Source organism: Typopeltis vanoorti, chromosome 14, assembly GCF_054136105.1.
Source record: "Typopeltis vanoorti isolate ZY-2024b chromosome 14, IOZ_Tvanoo_1.0, whole genome shotgun sequence".
Taxonomy (NCBI): domain Eukaryota; kingdom Metazoa; phylum Arthropoda; class Arachnida; order Uropygi; family Thelyphonidae; genus Typopeltis; species Typopeltis vanoorti.
Window position 1 is genome coordinate 29,666,410 of NC_143562.1, and position 19,863 is coordinate 29,686,272.

General features: G+C 35.2%; 1 protein-coding gene across 3 annotated transcripts in view; it reads right to left on the reverse strand.

Moving 5' to 3' along the window:
• Positions 1-19,863, reverse strand: part of LOC150099333 (extracellular matrix organizing protein FRAS1-like) — a 1,385,483-nt gene that overhangs the window by 936,133 nt on the left and 429,487 nt on the right. For 2 of the 3 annotated variants that reach the window (XM_090403568.1, XM_090403570.1), the window contains exon 25: positions 7,938-8,078. The exons of the other annotated variant lie outside the window; for it this stretch is intronic. In XM_090403568.1, coding sequence (XP_090259694.1) covers positions 7,938-8,078 — 141 coding nt within the window. The remainder of the gene's footprint in view (positions 1-7,937; positions 8,079-19,863) is intronic. 3 annotated transcript variants of the gene reach the window in all.

Sequence of the window (19,863 nt, forward strand, 5' to 3'; positions counted from 1 at the left end):
GCTGCTAGGAAGGGGGGAGGGATAAGGGCTAGATTTTTCTCTCATAGTGTGGTGTGTGATTGGAATGGATTGTCATTGGAAGTTGTGAGTGCAAATAGTGTGAATGAATTCAAGAATAAATATGATAGCTGGTGTGTGTAGTATGTGGCCTCCGAGTCTCTGACTCCCAGGAGTTCTCTCTTAATAATAATAATAATAATAATAATACAGTTTGAGATAATAAATAATAAAGCCCAGATGGTTGCTGGGCTGTCACAGCACATCGGGGATATCCCCTCAGTAGGATGAGGGATGATGGTCAGTGGCACTACTCTGTAGGCCTCCCAGTTAGGTCCAAGTGACCCGCTAACCAACGACAGCTGCAGTCCTCCATTCATGTTGGGGGTTGGATGGTTCTGACGGCCCATTTCATAAAAACTGCCACTATGTAAAGCATCATGTCTCAACAGAAGAGAAATAAAGCCTGGGTAGTCTCAATATGCCTGGAACAGTGGTGTCAGAGTGATGTAGCAAGCGCGGCAGCATCAGTCAGTGACTGCTACAAAGAAACTCGACACAAAAATTGCTTGAGGATTGCTACTTGGAATGTAAGAGGTTTGACTAAACCTGAGAAAATGGCTAATGTGGTGAGAGACATGGAGAGACTGAATATTGGCATTTTGGAAATAAGTGAAACTTTTTAGAAGGGTTTGTTGGACTTTGAGACGAAACATCCAAATGATAAGATGTATAAAGTATATTCTGCAGGTGGAGAAATATTAAGGAGAGGTGTAGCATTCATTGAGGAGAAGAAAATTAGTAACAAAATCACTTAAATTAAAAAATCAGATAGAGTAATAGCAATTCTAGTGAATGCCAAGCCCACAGATATGTTTAAATAAATAAAGCTCAGCAACTGTCTAGGGTTTATTATTTATTATCTCAAACTTTATTATTATTATTATTATTATTATAATACCAACTTAATTATTATTATAATATTATATATACCAACAATAACATCATGTACTAGAGAAGAAATATTCGGAAATACTATCACTGCCTCCTGTCTAGATCATATAAACGTCCGAGCACCACCAAACAGTTACACTGCATCAGTCATAAAGTGCAAAGTAGCAGACCATTACTTCACCACTCTAAACCTGCACACCAAGACAATACCCATGCAATGTCCCACAGAAGAAAAGCGACAGAAAACAATAATAGACGAAGAAATAGTCAACCACGAAATAAGAAAAACAGACTGGGAACACCTGGCATCAGATTCAGCAGATATCTTATACAACAACATTAAACTCACACTGGAGGAAATATATAAGAAAGCTACAAAGAAAGTCCGAATTCGATCAAAAACAACACAAAATCCTTGGATAACACAAAACTTAATCCTAGAATACACAGAAAGGACGCTTTATAGAAAGAATTAAAGCGATATCCAAATAACACAACTTTAAAAACTGAAAAAGTGAATTTTAAAGATAACAAGGAATCGCCTTATAACACAAATCAGAAATGCAAAAAAGAAGCTACTACAGAGACAAACTAACCTCCGCACAAAACAACATGAAACAAACCTGGCATCTGATTAATGAGATGCTAGATTATGTTCCCGATACCACCACCTCCGAAACCATAAAACACAGCTTCATGACACAAAACCTATCCAATAATAACAACAACTAGCAAATGACTTTAACCAATACTTTGCAGACTCCATCCAAGAATTGCACAAAAATATTCCCCCAATCACAAAATGAGACCCTTCACTTGGACCGCAATCAAAACAGACATTATGGTTCCCAACCATAAAGAAGCAGAACTTCTCTCAGCAATACATCAAATCAAACCAAACAAAGGCCCAGGAATAGATGGTATCAGACCTAAAGATATAAAGCAACATGCAACTAGTTTAAGTCCTATCCTACTAAAATTAATAAATAAAATATTTAAAACAGGACAGATACCAAGTATGCTAAAGACCGCCATAATCACACCCATATACAAACATGGAAAAAGAAATTTAATCAGCAATTACAGACTCATAGTAACATTACCAATTATCAATCAAATTATGGAGTGGATCATACTGAAGAAACTCACAGCATACACTGAGATCTTTCATATTATCCCCAAAACACAATATGGTTTTCAGAAAAATAAGGGAACAACATCTCTCTTGGAAGACTTTACAGACGTAATTAATACCGCCTTAGACAAAAACAAAATTGCCAAGGTAGTCTTTATAGATCTGACTAAAGCATTCGATACGCTTACACATCAATCCTTGTTAGAAAAGCTGAGGCATGTTGGAATAGACGGGCCTCTTCACAGGTGGTTTACAAACTACCTCCAAAATAGAAAGCATATTGGATCACACCAAAGCAGAGAGCTACCAGTAACCTGTGGAGTGCCACAGGGAGCTGTACTCTCCCCAACTCTATTCAACATTTACACGCACGATATTAATCAGTTACCACTCAAAGGTAAGATATTCCAATACGCAGATGACACAGCAAAAATATCCATCCATAATAACGCTAGCATAGCCCAAACAAATATGCTACATGATATAAATCTGATCATAGACTGGCTCACGAAAACTCCATACACCTAAACTCAGGAAAGACAAAATTAATGATATTCAGAAATCCACTGACTCGACCAGTTGATAACAAATATATAACCATTCAACATCCACTTTCCAACACAAAAAACATACAGAACAGCAAAACCACTACAATCACTCAGGTTGAAACAATACGATACCTTGGAATTTACTTTGATGCAGATATGAACTGGAATAGCCACATAAACCATCTACACAACAAACTCCGAACAATAAGTGGCAAACTCTACAGGTTAAAAGACATTGTGCCCATACGCCTAAAAACATTAATATACAAAGCACTATGCCAAAATATACTAATATACGCTATAACAATGTATGCTTTCTGTGCACCCTACAAATTAAATAGATTAATGTCACTACAGTACAAAATGACAAAACTGATCTTTTGGGAACAAAGAGAAAATCACGACCTTAAAAACATTGCAATGTCAGAACACAAAATACTGACAGCAAAACATTTATGTCGCTATGCAGCCTTGCTAAAACATTATTTCGATGCCAACTACAGGACAGTTAGAAAATACATACTGTATAACAAGACCTCAGACTACTAATTGTATCAGATATAAATACAATAATCACTACGGAAAGGCCACGTGAAACTTCTACATCCCAGACATGATAAACAAATTACCTTTTGAATACAGAAACCTTACAAACTACAATAGCCTGAAAAGAGCTCTGAGGACATACTACAAACAAAAAACACGCACCCAAAATACCATACAAACTTAAAGAAACACAATATATTCGCTCAGGCTTCCAGTTCAGCAACGCATCAATACATTCCAAGTTATTGTGTGTGTGTGTGTGTGTGTGTGTGTGTGTGTGTGTGTGTGTGTGTGTGTGTGTGTGTGTGTGTGTGTGTGTGTGTGTGTGTGTGTGTGTGCGTGCGCGCGCGCGAGTGTGCATGCACAATTCTCTCAATCATAGATTTCGTAGCTTCCCAACACAGCAAAAAAAAAAAAAAAAATACATAATAACGAACTGGTGTCATCCTCAGATAAGCTTACATATAAGCTTCGAGGATGAAAGCAAAAAAATTAGTTCTCATCCGAGATGTATCATATGTAACCAAATGCATGTAATGTATGTATCACATGAAAACCAATGTATGTAATGTATGTATTATATGTAAACCAATGTACGTAATGTAAATATCGCATGTAAACAAATGTAAGTAATGTATCATATGTAAACAAATGTAAGTAATGTATCATATGTAAACAAATATATGTAATGTATATAATAATTGTAACAAATGTATATAATAACGGTAACAAATGTATGCAATGTAAAAAAAATTCTTTTAAAAGTAAATCATGAGTTTACACCGTATGTTTGTGAGAATAAGAAAACATAATATTTAGATTGCATATGTGTAAATACTGTTGTATAATCACACCTTTTCAAACTTGAAAAAAAAATAGTAAACCACAACATGTAATATTACAACTTATGTAACTCTGAACAATATAATTGTAAATTATTATTATGATGTTATATAAAAAAAAAAAAACTGTTATCATCATTACTATTTAAATCTCATTATATGTAGCACAAAGTGCTGAACCTTGTAAAATAATATACTGAATAGATGATCATTGTACATATGTAAATATTTGAAAGAACAATAATAAAAAAATAAAAAAATAAAAATTATTATTATTAAGAGATATATGCTCCTACAGAACAGGATGAAGAAGTAGATGCTGATAATAAGTATGACGAAATAGAGTGGTGTATAAAGGTAGCTGGAGGCAAGAAAAATCAAGTTATTTGTTTTATGGTTGACTGGAATGCAAAAGTTGGATCAGAGAGAACATCTACACATATGGGACCATTTGGACTTTGAATTCAGAATGAGAGAGGAGTAAAATTAGTTGACATCTGCAACAAACACAGTCTCATTATTATTATTATTATTATTACGTGACACCTCCAGGGAATCCAAAGACTCATTGAGGGAGGGTGTCACGTAATCTACTCTACAACTCTCTGTCTCCACAACTCAATTCACCAACTACAACGACCCGCAACTACACCAACGCTATCTACCACCAACCACCACCACCACTAGTATTTTCACAGACAATCACAAAAAATCATACCCACAGCCTTTTGGCTGGAGAGCGGATATACTGACCACTCAGCCAACCACCTGTGAAAGTCCCGATAGAAGATGTAAAATATAAAAATCAATTAGACTATATTGTGATCAATAAGCGTTACATCAATGGAGTACAAAACTTAAAGGTCATGCCAAGTGCTGACTGTGGATCTGACCATAGACTAGTCCTAATGATGATAAATATTCATCTGAAAGCAATACAAATTAAAAGGAAACAAACCTATCAATGGAATTTACAGATGCTACAGAATGCAACAGTATAATCAAAATTTAATGAAAATGTTTCAGAACTACTGGCTGCACAGTTACAAAATTAAAATGAACTTCCCAATTTAGCAAACTACAAACAGCTGTCATAACTTCTGCTAAGAACCACATCAGTAAACATGAAGAAAGAAAGTAAAAAACGTGGATAATGCAAGAAGTAATTGACTTTATCGATGAAAGAAGAACATGGAAAAGAGGAGCAAATGAATAAGAAAGATTAAGATATAAAACAATTGATAAGAGAATCAAACAATTGCAGGAGATTAAAAGAAGAATGGATAAATAACCAATGGGTTAAGATAGAAGTGTTACAAAAAAAAGAACAAAACCAGAGAAGCATTCCTGAAAGTGAAAGAACTTAATGGAAAAGCAAAAGAAACATAATCTAACAACATCAAGGACAAAGAGGAGAAACATAATCATTGATAATGAAAAGATAAATGAGAGATGAGTGGAATATTTATCAAACCTCTATGATGATGATAAGAACATGAGCAATGATTTACGACACCTTAGGTTATGTGCAGCAAGATACCACTCTACCTACAAGAAATAAGATACAACACATAATCAAGAATCTTCCTAATAATAAATCCCCTGATTGTGATAAAATTCCTGCATAATTGCTGAAAGCTTTGACTGGTTACAATAACACCTACTTAGTGGACACCATTCAACACATCTATAAAGCAATAGAATTACCTGAATCTTTTACATCACTCTGAATACCAATTCCAAAGAAAAATAATGCCCAAAATTATGAGGATTATAGAACTGTGAGCCTAATTTCTCATGCATCTAAAATCATTTTAATCACTGTTAACAAAGAAATTGAAAGAGCGTTAACCGGTGAACTAAGTGAACAACAGAAAGACTTTAGAAGAGGAATGGGAACCATTGATGCTATCCTGGAACTAAAAATATTACTGGAAAGATCACTTGAAAGGAACAGGAACATATACATATGCTTCATAGATACCAAGAAATTTTATAAGCTAACTTTCTACATGCTTTATAGACTTTCAGAAAGCCTTCAATCAAGTAAAAATACAATAAACTGTTTATTATTCTAGAAAAATTAGACTTAGAAGATCATGTACATCAAGCAGAAAATGCAGCTGTTTAACTCTGAGACTTCCGAAGTGAAAATAAAAAGAGGTGTTGCACAGGGCTGCATCCTTTCACCAAATCTATTTAATATTGAATGAAAAACAAAATACAGGAATCAGTATCAATCATATAAAATACAACAATCTTAGATGTGGATGATACCATTCTAATTGCAGAAAATAGAAACAAATTAATCAAATTGCTGCACCTACTAATTGAAGAAGGAAAAAATTTTGACTTACATTTAAATGCAAAAAAGACCAAATTTATGAGAATCTCAAAAGAAAATAGATCTGAGCCAGAAATATTCATAAACAACATAAAAATTGAGCATACAACAGGATACAAATATTTAGGTACCTACTTTACTGCAGATGAAAAACAAGATAAAGTAATAAAAATATGAACTGCCAGAGCTAAAGATGCCTTCTGGAAAAATAAAGATCTGCTCAGAGGTTCTGTGGGTATAGAGATAAAGAGGAGAATGATAAGAACATTAATTTGATCATTTTCACATGGAAGTGAGACCTGGTTATTCAAGAAGAGAGTAAGACAACAGATAGTGGCCTTTGAAATGTGGTGCTACAGAAGAGCCCTGAAAATCTCATGGACAGAGCATGTGACAAATGCTGAGGTGCTACAGAGAATGAAAACACAGACATCTTTATTGCAGGAAATGATCCAGAGAAAGATGAGATGGTAGGACATATATTGAGGGGATCAGCAGGACAGAGGACACTAACAGCTTTAGAAAGAAAGATTATGGGAAGAGGATCAAGAGGTATAAAAAGAAGGATACGGTTTGATGATATAAGATCATGGACAGGATCATGTGACTATGCTGAAACAAAACGAAGAGCTGCTAACAAAGAGGACTGGAAGGACATGTTGCTGCACCCTCGCATTGAGGAAGCTACATGAAGAAGAAGAAGAAAAAGAAGAAAGGTTGAGATATGCTAAATTTAATCTGTAATTTATGTAAATAATTTTAACTCTGAAAGTTAAAATTATTAACACCTCACTGACTCACTTTAAATACTATCTCACATATAGTTTGTTTCAGTTCCATTAGATCCTATTAGAACAAGAGTTACAGCTGCCCATTATCCATTTATACTCCAGCTGCAAATACATTAAATCTGCTTCTCTTCTTCTTTTATTCCATCTGCATATGTTCTCCAGAACAGCCTTCCTTGTGAAGTATTTCCAATAACTATAACCATCAGCTTTTCAAAAATAATATCACTAAGTTTCTTCTTTCCCAAACCTCAGTTACATCATATACATCCAGCACTCTTGCTATAATAGCACACTGATATAACAACCCTTCACTTCCAAGAGTATTATTTCTAGCCAATCACAGATCACTAGTAATGTGAGTAGACATAATATAAAAAATTCAGTTCTCCTTATTCAACGCAAGTCCACTCTGTAATTAATGTTTACAATCTCTATGAATGCAATTGTTCAGAGTACACAAGTTTATGTGCTATGTACTGTGAACCCTATAAAACTAAATTCATATGACTTTTAAATAAAGAATTCAGTACATCACATATTAGTTCTTCTCGTAGAAAGGCTTAGGCATGGTTATACATGCTTACTAAAAAACTTAAGGAAATTACAATGTACAATAGAATATATATTAAAATAAAATTTTAATATATTTCCAATATTTTGGCAACGTCACGTGGCCATCTTCAAAAGGAAATTTCAATAAAGATCACATATTAGTGCTTTATGAATTGCATAAATATAAATGAAAAGGCTCTATATGTACCTAAATGAAAAGAATTTTACCTTTACACAGAGAAGCACTGGAATCAAAATACTCAGAAATTCCACAATCAGAAACACAGGTGTTCTTTCTTAGTAGCATTGGAGCATGACAGGATGTGCACATTGAATAGTTCATACAAGTGAAGCAGTTCTGGCTGCACACTGTGAATGTATATATGAAAATCATAAGAAAATCACTGCACTCTAAGCAATAAACTAGGAAATAAATTGTACATACAAATCATTATGTAAAGAGTAAATAGATTTTACAGAATGAAATTATAAAGTTATAAAAATTAAAGTAATATAGATTCAAGAATGGAAGAATTTATGCACCTTAAACTGTTTTTAATAATTACTAAAATAAAGAGCCAAAAGGTTTCAGTTTGGTGAACTGAAGCCTTTTGGCTCTTTATTTTAGTAATTACTTTTATGCATCAACTGACAGTTGGTTATGAAAAATACATTTCTCTGCCATTTCAAATTCCCTAGTACTGAATGATAGTTTTTTTTTGTTTTTTTTTGCTCTCTTAAGGTTTCTGCCTGTTCTCTGAAGAGAACCAACCAGTTCAAAATAGCTGTTAGGACAGTTAAACCTTATCAAAAGGTGAATATATAGATACCTGAGCAGCACCTATGTCTTCTAAGCAAACTAAGGCAACTCAGGGATGCAGAGTCCACAAGCTCTCTGATTAACTTATGAAACCTTCATAGTTTCCACATTTGGCTTTGAAATAATGCTGGATCTAATTCCCACTTTGTTTATGTGTTTAATAATACCATTACTGTACTTCAGGATAGTATCTAAGACTATTTTCATAGTAATACCAAAACAGAAAGTACATCTCTAGCTTAAAAAATGAAGAGCTAACATTAAGACATGCAAAGCATTGCAGATAAAATAGACATTATTCCTTTATCATTTAGCTGAGAGCAGCATATCAATGCCATGCTACTTATACAATGATCTGTAGACAATTATTAGAGTGTAAAGTGTGGTCCATAAAAATAGTAATTGTATAAACCAGGCATTCCAAATGGGTTCAAATTACTCGAAATAAGATGATATAAAATAGGAGCAAATTTTATAATAATAATAATAATAAATAATAAATAATAATAATTATTATTATTATTATTATTATAAATAATTATTATAATGATGATGATAATAATAATAATAATAATTATTATTATTATTATTATAATAAATAATTATTATAATGATAATAATTTACTATAATGATAATAATAATAATAAGCAATAACATATTTATTTATTTATTCAGATACAGACTTATAAAGATTAATTCAAATTGCCAGAAGTTTTTTTTCCACTTGGATAGACTATAATAAATTTAGTTTAATCCTTTATCCAAGTGTATGCAAACAAAGTTTGTGCCTGAAGTATCTTCAGGCACAAACTTGGTCCACCTCTTAGTAAAGGTGGACCAAGCTCTCGTCAATCCTTGTCTTAATATCTCCCATAATGCAAAGCACATTTCCTTGTGGACATGTATAATGCTATGCATTAAGGGATGGGCCAATTTTGGGTAGTGGCCCTTCCCTTAATGCATAGCATATATTTCTCATGCAAATGTTGCACCATTTTATTCCAAATCCATTTATCTTCTTCACTTGAGGTATACCATCTATTATTGCTGTCAACAGCTTCTCCTTAACAATCTGCCATTGATTACTGACCTCTCTTCCTTCGAATTCTTCCATTATAGTGCTTCAAGATGATTCTAAGTCTATTATATTTGCCTTTTAAGTCCACATAGATTCATTCTGCTTTGATACTTCTACATGGCTATTCATCTTTCAAGTCAAGACCACATGGTTACTCACCAAATGGAGGCAAGTATGACATCTCAGTTCTAATCAGATCCTCTAATGCTTTGGCCAAGTCCAAAATTCTTGGCTTCTTGTTCCCTCCACCACATGCTACCTAAGACAGTTGTCCTCAAGAAATTCAAAAATTCGGTTTCCTTAATACTGTATTCTTCCTCCTCTTCTGTGCAACTTATACTGGCATAATGATCTTTCCCTTTGAATCTGCCAAACAAATGTGCCTAAAAATGTGTACATTTTCTGCTCATCACCATCTATACTTCCTGGTCTATATATATATATAGCATCATCCCACAAATCTTATCCTATGCACTTCTACCTCAGACTGTATAATCTCAAAACCATTAGTGGTATTTTCCCTAAGCAAACAAAGATTGCATGTGAAGTTTTTGTATTATTGGATATAAAGGCAATCCATGTGAGGTCATTAGCCCTATATACAAGTGCAAAATTCATGCACAAACTTTCTTTGTTTACACTTGGATAAATGATTAAATAAGAATATAATTTCTTGGCATTTTAAATATAATTTATAACTAAGTGAAAAAACTTTCTAAAACTGCTCTAAAATCCGGGGTATTTTAATAAGAAGCAGTTATACCTTTTCACTACTTGTATATAAGATATATATGATTTTTGCATTATTTCAACATTGGTTATCAATAAAGAATAGTGTAAAAAAGTGACACTGATTTTGATGTGAACGGACGTATTATTTTAGACTGAGCCTGATTAGTTTGTTTACAAGGTTTTTCACGAAACGCACATTCACTGGCGCAGACACAGTTTGTTTCCTACTGTCTCCCCCTCTGCATGAAACATGCAAGAGGTCTAATGGCCGGCAGGCCCCACCTGCAATGAGGACAGTGGTGAATTTATGGTTTTATTTAGGGAGGTAGGATTTCAATCTGTGGCCAAGTGATTTCGTGACACTCCTTTTCCCTATCATAGGACAGCTAGTTGTATTTTATTGCTGGTAGACACCTAAGAGTGTCTACGGGATTTGCTAGTGGACCCTCAAAAGTCCACAGAATTATCTGTAACCTGCTCGGGACACCTGAGCAATCTGTACTCTTTCTCCATCTGTGTCTTAACACATTTCTAAATTATTGCCATGGCAAAACTTCTGAATGAGACCAAAATCGAGGAAGTATACAAGGAATTCCTCAGCCTAGGAAAGCTGCTGAGTGATAATTGGCCAGGTGATTCTCAGCAGTGATTCCCCTCCCGCAGCAGTCACAGAGGACAATATGGATGACATAAGTGAAGAGCCCATAACTCTGACGCAATCAGATTTTGCACACTCCCCAAGTATGGAAGATGCTACATCAAGACAGCAGTTATCAGACCTTGGAAACAGATACAGAATTCCAAATGGTCAAAAAGAAGAGGAAAATCTCCACCAACGTGGAAGAACCCAAAACAGGAGGGATAGAAGCACTCAATAGTCCTAAAGAAAAGATACTACCAGTCATATTAAGGAGGAAAAATGGATCCCTGTCTCGTCACCCCTCAGAGAACAAACATCTCATTCTCATGGGCCAAAAACTCAGATGAGGGAGTTAAATACAACCCACTACTGTCATGGATTAGAGACAGATGACCAGATTTATGGATAATGCTAATGTCCCATATCACATCTTCACTTTACCCAGTGAAAAGAACCTGAAGGTAGTTCTACGTGGGATAGCTGAAGGTATCACTCCTGAAGATGTGAGCACTGATCTCTCCAGACAGGGCCTGTCCCCAATAAAAGTGGGCAGGATGCTCAGATCTGATAAAAGACGAATGCCTTTGGTGCTGGTGGAAATAAGCAACACACAAAAGCAGATCTATGAACTGACATATAATAAGTTTAGTTTAATCCTTTATCCAAGTGCGAGCAAACAAAGTTTGCGCCTGAAAGTATCTTCAGGACTGGGGTAAGGTAATGCAACACCGGGCAACTCGTTGCAAAGGTGGAGAAACCAGTATGGGTAGTGGCCCTTGCCTTAATGCATAGCATTACACATATCTGCAAGGAGATGTGCTTTGCATTATGGGAGATACTGAGATAGGAGTGATGAGAGCTTTCTCCACCTTTGCAACGAGTTGCCCGGTGTTGTACTACCTTACCCCAGTCCTGAAGATACTTTCAGGTGCAAACTTTGTTTGCTCACACTTGGATAAAGGATTAAACTAAACTTATTATAGTCTAACCAAGTGAAAAATAAACTCTCAACTATGAACTGACAGTAGTATGTGGACTCAAGATTTCAACTGAGCCTCTTAGGAAAAGAGCATCTACAGGTCAGTGTCATAGATGCCAAAGGTTTGGACATGCCCAAAAATTATGTAAGGGAGCCTTCAGGTGCTTGAAGTACAGTGAGGTACACCAGACCATCACATGCACCAAGCCACGCAGAACTCAAGCCTGCTGTGCAAACTGCAGAGGACCTCACTCTGCCAACTACAAGGGACGCCTTTCCAATCCAAAAAATCAAGGATCAACAAAAGTCAATCATGCTCTTCCATGTAACAATGTTTTAAGCAACCAAACAGATCGTCCCCCAGTCCGAAACACCTCGCCTTCAACATCACAGGAAGGAACAACCATGACCAAAACATATGCTGAGGCTGCAAGAACTAAGCCTCCTACATCTCTCGAACTAGAAAGCTCCAACATAACATCAGTTTTAACAGCCTCACTTGCCACCATGCTGCAGGAATTCAGCAAGGAATTCATCATCTTCCAGAAAGAGATTCCTGTAAGGCACTCAAAACATTATAACAGCCACCTGTCATGAGTAATAAATTCAAACCAAAAGCTCTTAAGATAATGGCATGGAATGCAAATGGATTGATGAACAAGGTTTTGGAACTTCAAGAATTTGCAACTCGTCTCAGTGCTGATATCATCTTGATTGGTGAAACACACCTAAGACCAGCTAATAACCCAAAAATCCATGGATACACTATGTACAAAAATGACAGAATTGGCACAAGAGGTAGAGGTACAGCCATATATATTAAGAGTTATTTGAAGCATAATACAATAGACAAGCCCCAAACAGTAAACCTGAAGGTGACCGGTGTGGAGGTACATACCTGCAATGCTAGGAGTCTCAAGATCTATGCTGCTTATAATCCTCTGAACATTCCTCTGCTGACAACAGATCTGGACTCCATACTTGGTCCAAATGACTCCATAATAATAGCAGGAGATCTCAACTCAAAACACACAGCTTGGTACAGCTCATCAATTAACACCAAAGGCCACACACTTTTCAACTTTGCAATGCTCAACTCTGTTGTTGTTGTGGCCGGCCCAACTGAGCCAACCCACTTCAGCCCTTCAGGTAGCTTGGATGTGTTGGATTCTGATTATGTAGAGATTAGAGTAATTATTATTTGGTTCAGAATCCAACATGATCTTCCATCACAATGGCTACATTTGTAAATATTATTTAATGTATATAGCTTATTTTAAAATTTAATATTCATATAACTACTTTAATTTTGTCTAATATCTAATTATTTAATCAAAGATATATGTATTAATAATGAAAAGACTGTATTAAATATTATTAAGCTATTTTAATTATTACTATGTTAATATTATAAGAACTTGTATTTGATAATTTAACTGCACATTATTTGAAATGTAAATATTCTCTATTTATTCCTGTTTGTAAAGTTTAACGTTATGTAATAGCTCAATTTTATTATATTTTGTTTTGTTGTCATGGAAACGTATGTAAGTGAGTGAGCACGTTTTGGAACACCACGTGAGGTTTATTGAAAAGAGTTTGAGAAAGAAATGACGTGAGCAATTTAGGGGGAAAAACAGATATATAAGCGACGAACGCTGGAATTATTAATGAATTAGGAGATTAGAGATTTATTAGAGAGAGAGAGAGATTGGCATTAGGTTGGAATCGGGCATTCGGCATTCGGGAATCACAGTGCGATAATAGCGAGTCGGCAAGTCACTCAAGCAGCTAAATAAAGTCTACTAGTCGAGAGGCAGTTAGCTAATAAGTTGTAGAATAACAATTATAGCTACGCTAAACAGCTGAGTGACTACTAAATAGACTAGCAATACTTGAATTGAGATTTAATTTCAGGGCCGACCTTTCAAGGACACACAGAACCTTGAAGCAAAGTACGGAGTTACTAGAATAGTGGAGGCTATAAAATTGAAGTTTACTGTTAGCTGTGCTTAGAATTATAGTGCCTAAAGAATTAATCGAATGCCAGAGGAATGAACAACTGTGCATATAAAACCTAAAGTTAAGGAATTATTGTGTATTGCTTTATCTCATGAGTGATCAGTAGTACTTCAAGCAAGAACGTTTGTTTATGTGTATTGTGACTGATGATTAATTCAGTTATTGCTTAGAAGAATTATTTTAATGAGTGCCGTTTACTGTTCAAAGTGTTTACAGTTATAAAAAGTGTTTACGTATAAGTAAATGAAGAAGAAATGATTATCGGTAAGATTATTCCAACCTTAATATTTCTGTACAGAGAAGTGTGTGAGTTTCATCTTAGAATTCCCTGATACTAACAGTAACTATTGTGGAGAATTAGCCGAAGTGTAAAATTAAAAGTGATTGTTTGTGAAGAAGTGTTACTGAAATTTTTATTGTATTTGGAATTTAAGGAACTGTGAGAAGACTGTAAAGTAGAGATAGCAGAATTACCATTGTCTGAGTTTGTATGACAGTATTATCAGAAAGGCTGAAATCTTTATAATATCTTAATTAGTGATTTGATCTTAAGTGTAAAATTTGTGATTTTAAAATTAAATGTTTGTTTTTGTTAATCAAAAGTTGTATTTTGCCTGAATCTCTTTTACTGCACCATTCATAAAATATTCGAACTGAAGCAGGTAAATTAAGTAAGTCAAATATACTCGGCCAGTATATAATTTTAAGGAGAAATAGTAGAAGGTTGATTTTTCTTCAATTCTTGAACTAATTCAGATATAGAGTGGCGCAGTCTTTAAATATAAATTTTCTCTATATTTGAATTAGAAATTAACTTACAACTTACCAATTAGTTAAGAACATCGTAATAGTAATTATGTCGGATCCAAGGTATAGATTAAGAAGAACTAGGATCCAACAGATGTACTAGATATTGTCATCTTTAAAAATATAAGATACCAATTCAAATTGGAATCATTCAACAAATTATCTTCTGACCACAGTCCCATAGTACTTAATCTAGGTTCATCAGATCAATTCTCTCCTCTGCACACATTCATACCATGGGACAAGTTAGCCAAGGTTCTTCCCGATCATATTGGTCCGGTGCCCAATATCAGTAAAAAGGAAGAGATTGACACAGCAGTAAATAACTTAACCATACAAATTCAGAAAGCAATAGAATCAGTCAGACAATCCACTGTCTTCCACCCAACCAACCGTATTCCTGAAGAAATCATGGAGCTAATCAGAGCAAAAAATAGAGCCAGAAAGAGATTACCACAATACCAGAGCCCCACAAGACAAAACAGTATTAAACAATCTAAACAGACAGGTCCGGAAAGCTCTTCAAAAACACAGAAACCATCAACGGGAAACCAAATTGGTTAACATCAATACCGAAGATCATTCTGTATGGAAATTCTTAAGAGCAATCCGCACCAAAAAGCAACTCATACCCCCTATACAAACGAAGAAAGGGACAGTTCACAAAGAGGAAAAGAAAGCCGAAGCTCTAGTAGATAACCTAGAATCTCAGTGTAATCCATCTTATACAAATCTAAATATCAACCTTATGTACAAGATTCATCATCATGTTAGGACAACCGTAAGACAGACCTCTGTTAACTCTGACAATATCACTCCTACAAATCCAGCAGAAATGATAAATATCATCTCCCATCTAAACAGTAAAAAAGCTCCAGGACCGGATGGCATAACTAACAGAATAGTAAAACTACTCCCAAGGAAGGCCATAGTCCATCTCATCAACATTACAAATGCCATCTTTAGATTCCAGCATTTCCCTACTATATGGAAAACAGCCACCATCATGCCATTGAAGAAGCCAGGAAAAAATCCTCACCTTCCCGAAAGCTACAGACCCATAAGCCTATTGTCCAGCCTCGGAAAGGTGACAGAGAAAGTGATCCTCTCAAGATTCCAAGCAGAAACAGATAAGTTAGGAATTTTGCCTAATGAACAGTTCGGCTTCCGTAAGGCCCATAGTACAGCTCAACATGTGCACCGGCTGGTAGAAATCATTACTAAAGGTTTTAACTGGAAACTCAATACAGTTGCCATCTTCATCGATGCAGAGAAGGCATTTGACAAAGTATGGTATCAAGGCCTTCTCTACAAACTGATAAAATTTAACTTGCTAGTCAAGTTAATAAAAATAATACATTCTTACCTGAAAGACAGATATATGCAGGTCAAGGTCGGCAAAACAGTTTTGGCCAGACACAGGATCTCGGCAGGCGTACCTCAGGGATCTTTTCTGGCACCTCTCCTGTTCTCAATCTATGTAGCGGACATCCCTCTGAACCCAAGAACAACATTCACTGCATTATATGCAGATAATACTGCACTGATGGCAAGATCACTGAGACCAAAACTGGCAACTAAAAGACTCCAAACCAGCATGCACATTTTAGAAAAGTGGATGGCAGACTGGAGGATCCAAGTTAACCCCCCAGAAAAGCTCAGCTATATTGTTTACTAGAAAGAAAATACATACCATGGAGGACATTTATTTATTGGGAATAAAGATTCCATGGTAGACTGAAGTTAAATATCTTGGAGTAATTCTTGATAGTAACTCCTATTCAGCAAACATATTAGTTACATTACCTCAAAGACATCCAAAGTCTTAGCACAGCTCTACCCTGTGATTAACAGATAAAGTAAACGACATGCAAACAAAATTAACAATTTACAAGATGGTAATTCGACCGGTCATCACTTATGCATCCCCAGCGTGAGGCCACACCGCAAATTCAAACATTCTAAAACTTCAGAGATTACAGAATAAGTGTCTGAGGATGATTCTGGATGCCACTTGGTTTATAAGAAACACCCAGATCCATTGAGAAGTTAATATCCCTTATATCTCTTCCCTTCTCCTAAATCTAGCTGAGAAGTTCTTTACCAAACAAGCTTTCATCCTAACCCGTTAATCAAGGAAGCCTCGGAATATAATGAAGCGGAAAGTTACAAATATAAAAGACCAAAGTCTATCTTAAGTTCAGCTGAACACAGCTAACTTCACTGCACTCAATTGGTGAGCATATAGCTCACAAACACTCCATTCAAAGTTCTTTCATTACAAGACAAAGGGGAATATGAAAAGCAATTTTGCTTCCCCCTTTGTAGCCAGAAATGTTAATGTTAATGTAACATTGGTTGGGTGTGGCTTCTGTTTATGCAGTTTTCTGTTGATGTGGAAAGTCTGCTAAAGTGGTCTTGTAGCCACTTCGGTGGATGCTTTTCTCTGGGATATGAGTGCCTCTGCCCAGTGGTAGGGTGGGCCTGTCACTGAGTAAAACCACCACTAAGTAACAAGCTAAATGATCCTTTGGGTCACTCATTGTCGAGTGGTCTGAGGGATCGCCCAAGTTTTTGGAGAAACTTTCACACTTGAACATTTAAAAATATTTATTATTTTGGGCTTGCTTACTTACTGGAGAGTAATGAGGTTTTTTCTCAGAGGTGGATTTTTTCCCATGACTGAGTGGAGCCACTGATGAGTTTCCTGTTCTGGGTGATGAGTCTAGTAGCGATTATCTGATTGATTCAGAGTGGCATTGTAGATTACTCAGTTTTTGGAGAGGTACCCCCACACACACACACACACCTTAACAGTACCGTAATAAAGGTCAAAAAGACAAAAATTATTAGTAGCCCTTCCCTTAATGCATAGCATTATATATCTCCAAAATCATATGTGTTTGCATTATGGGTTACTAAGGCAATTAATGTGAAGTCATTAACCAGTATATGCAAGTGGCCTAATCATGAAGGAACTTCCCACAGCAAACTTTGTTTGCTTATATTTAGATAAAGGATTAAACAAGAATATAATTTCTTGGCATTTTTAAAGAAACAGAGAACTTGAAGAATTGAAAGGCACCATGGTAATGATATCAAGAAAAACTGCCTGATAAATTTGGGAAACAAAGATGAGATGTAGAATTTATGCTTGGTGGGAATGTAGTATTGGAGCTGGAGGAAATAAGAGATCTTGGGGTGATAGTGGATAAGAATCTGAAATTTAAGGGACACATTGCCAAAACTGTGAGGACAACACAAAGAATTCTAGGAATGATGCAGAGGACAATGACTCGTAGAAGTAAGGAAATTCTTGTTCCATTGTATAAGGCTTTAATTAGGCTACACATTCGGCCTACTGTGCACAGATTTGATCATCTGGTTTTCAAAAGGATGAACAGATGTTGGAAAGGGTGCAGAGGCGACTTACCAAGGTAGTCTCTGATCTTTGGAATGTTGAATATGAGGAAAGGTTGAGCAAATGCAATTTACAGAGTCTGCGGGATAAGAAGGATGATATGACAGAGTCCTATAAATTAGTAAGGGGTTGTTATAGGATGAATGTTGGAGAGGTTTTACAGAAAATGGTGGGAGATCAAGGGAGATCTGGCAGTCATCCCAGTAAGCTGTATAAGGAGGGTGTGAGCAGGGGAGTGAGAAGCAGGGGTTTTTTTTTTGCATGCAGAGTTGTGAATGATTGGAATGCCTTGCCTGAGAGTGTGGTATCTGCAGAGAATTTGAGTATGTTTAAGGTGCAGTATGATAAGTAATGTATATGACGAAAGGACATCCTAGGATTATCTCAATACAATAATAATAATAATAATAAATTACAGGTGATCATTAATACAATTCTGGAGAGTGAAAAATATTTAGACAATCGAAGGAAACAACAGTAATCATAATTCCAAAGATCAATTATCTCAAATTTAAAAAGTGGAGGGAATTAGCTACTGTCATTGCCACTTACAAAAACTTGTTGTAGAATTATGAAAAATGAAATTAAGAATGAGATATGAAGATATTAAGGTGAGAATAACTTGGTTTTAGAACAGATGAAAGTACTGTACATCATATTTTTAACTTTTTTTTTTTTAGAGGGACCTGTGGCATAGTATAATTATTAAAAACAATATGTAAGTCCACAGCAATAACTTTAATTAATAAATAAGGTAGATATTTCGTACTAAAACTAATAGTACATCTTCACAGATAGGAATAGAATACAAGTAACGAACATTCGAGATCACCTATTAAAATACAATGTTGTCGTGAGCTAGGAAATGAAATTAATTAATAAATAATTAATATTTAAGATAATTAGTTTTTTAATGATTACATAAAATAAAAGTCTCCCAGATCTTCGAGAGAGAGAGAGAGAGAGGCAATCATTTCGATTTAAATTTGGTCGGTGTAAAAAAAGCTTCACAACTTTCTTTAAAGAGGCATTCGTATTTGAAACTGCATCTATGAAGGAGCATAGCTTTATCCCACTGGATATTATGGATGGTGGTAATACTGTGTTGTGCTAGACCAGACTTCTGAAGTTTGTTGTAATCAATATAATATTGATGTTCTTTAATTCTTTTTTCCACAAAACGGCCAGTTTGTCCAAAATAAGAAACATCGCATTCACAAGGAATTTGGTAAACGCCAGCCAAAGACAGAGATGAGAGTTTATCTTTTGTAGCAGGCAATAAGGAAGAAATTTTGTTGATAGGAATATAAGTGGGAATCAATTTCGTACTATTAGTTTTATTATGAAATATCTACCTTATTTATTAATTAATGTTATTACTGTGGACTTACGTGTTGTTTTTAATAATATTTTTGACTTTAACTTCCAGTTTAAGAAATACAAACTCTATGCTCCTTGCTATAAATAATATAAGGGTACAGAGTTTAGAACCTCCTTATACCTAAGGAAGTATAGATTTATAGATTTTACCATAGTTTTTGACAGTATTCATAGAGAAACATTATGGATAATTATTAGAAATTATGGAATTACTGATAAATATGTGAGAATAACAAAAGAAATGTATAAAGAAAGTAACAGCCATTCTATTATA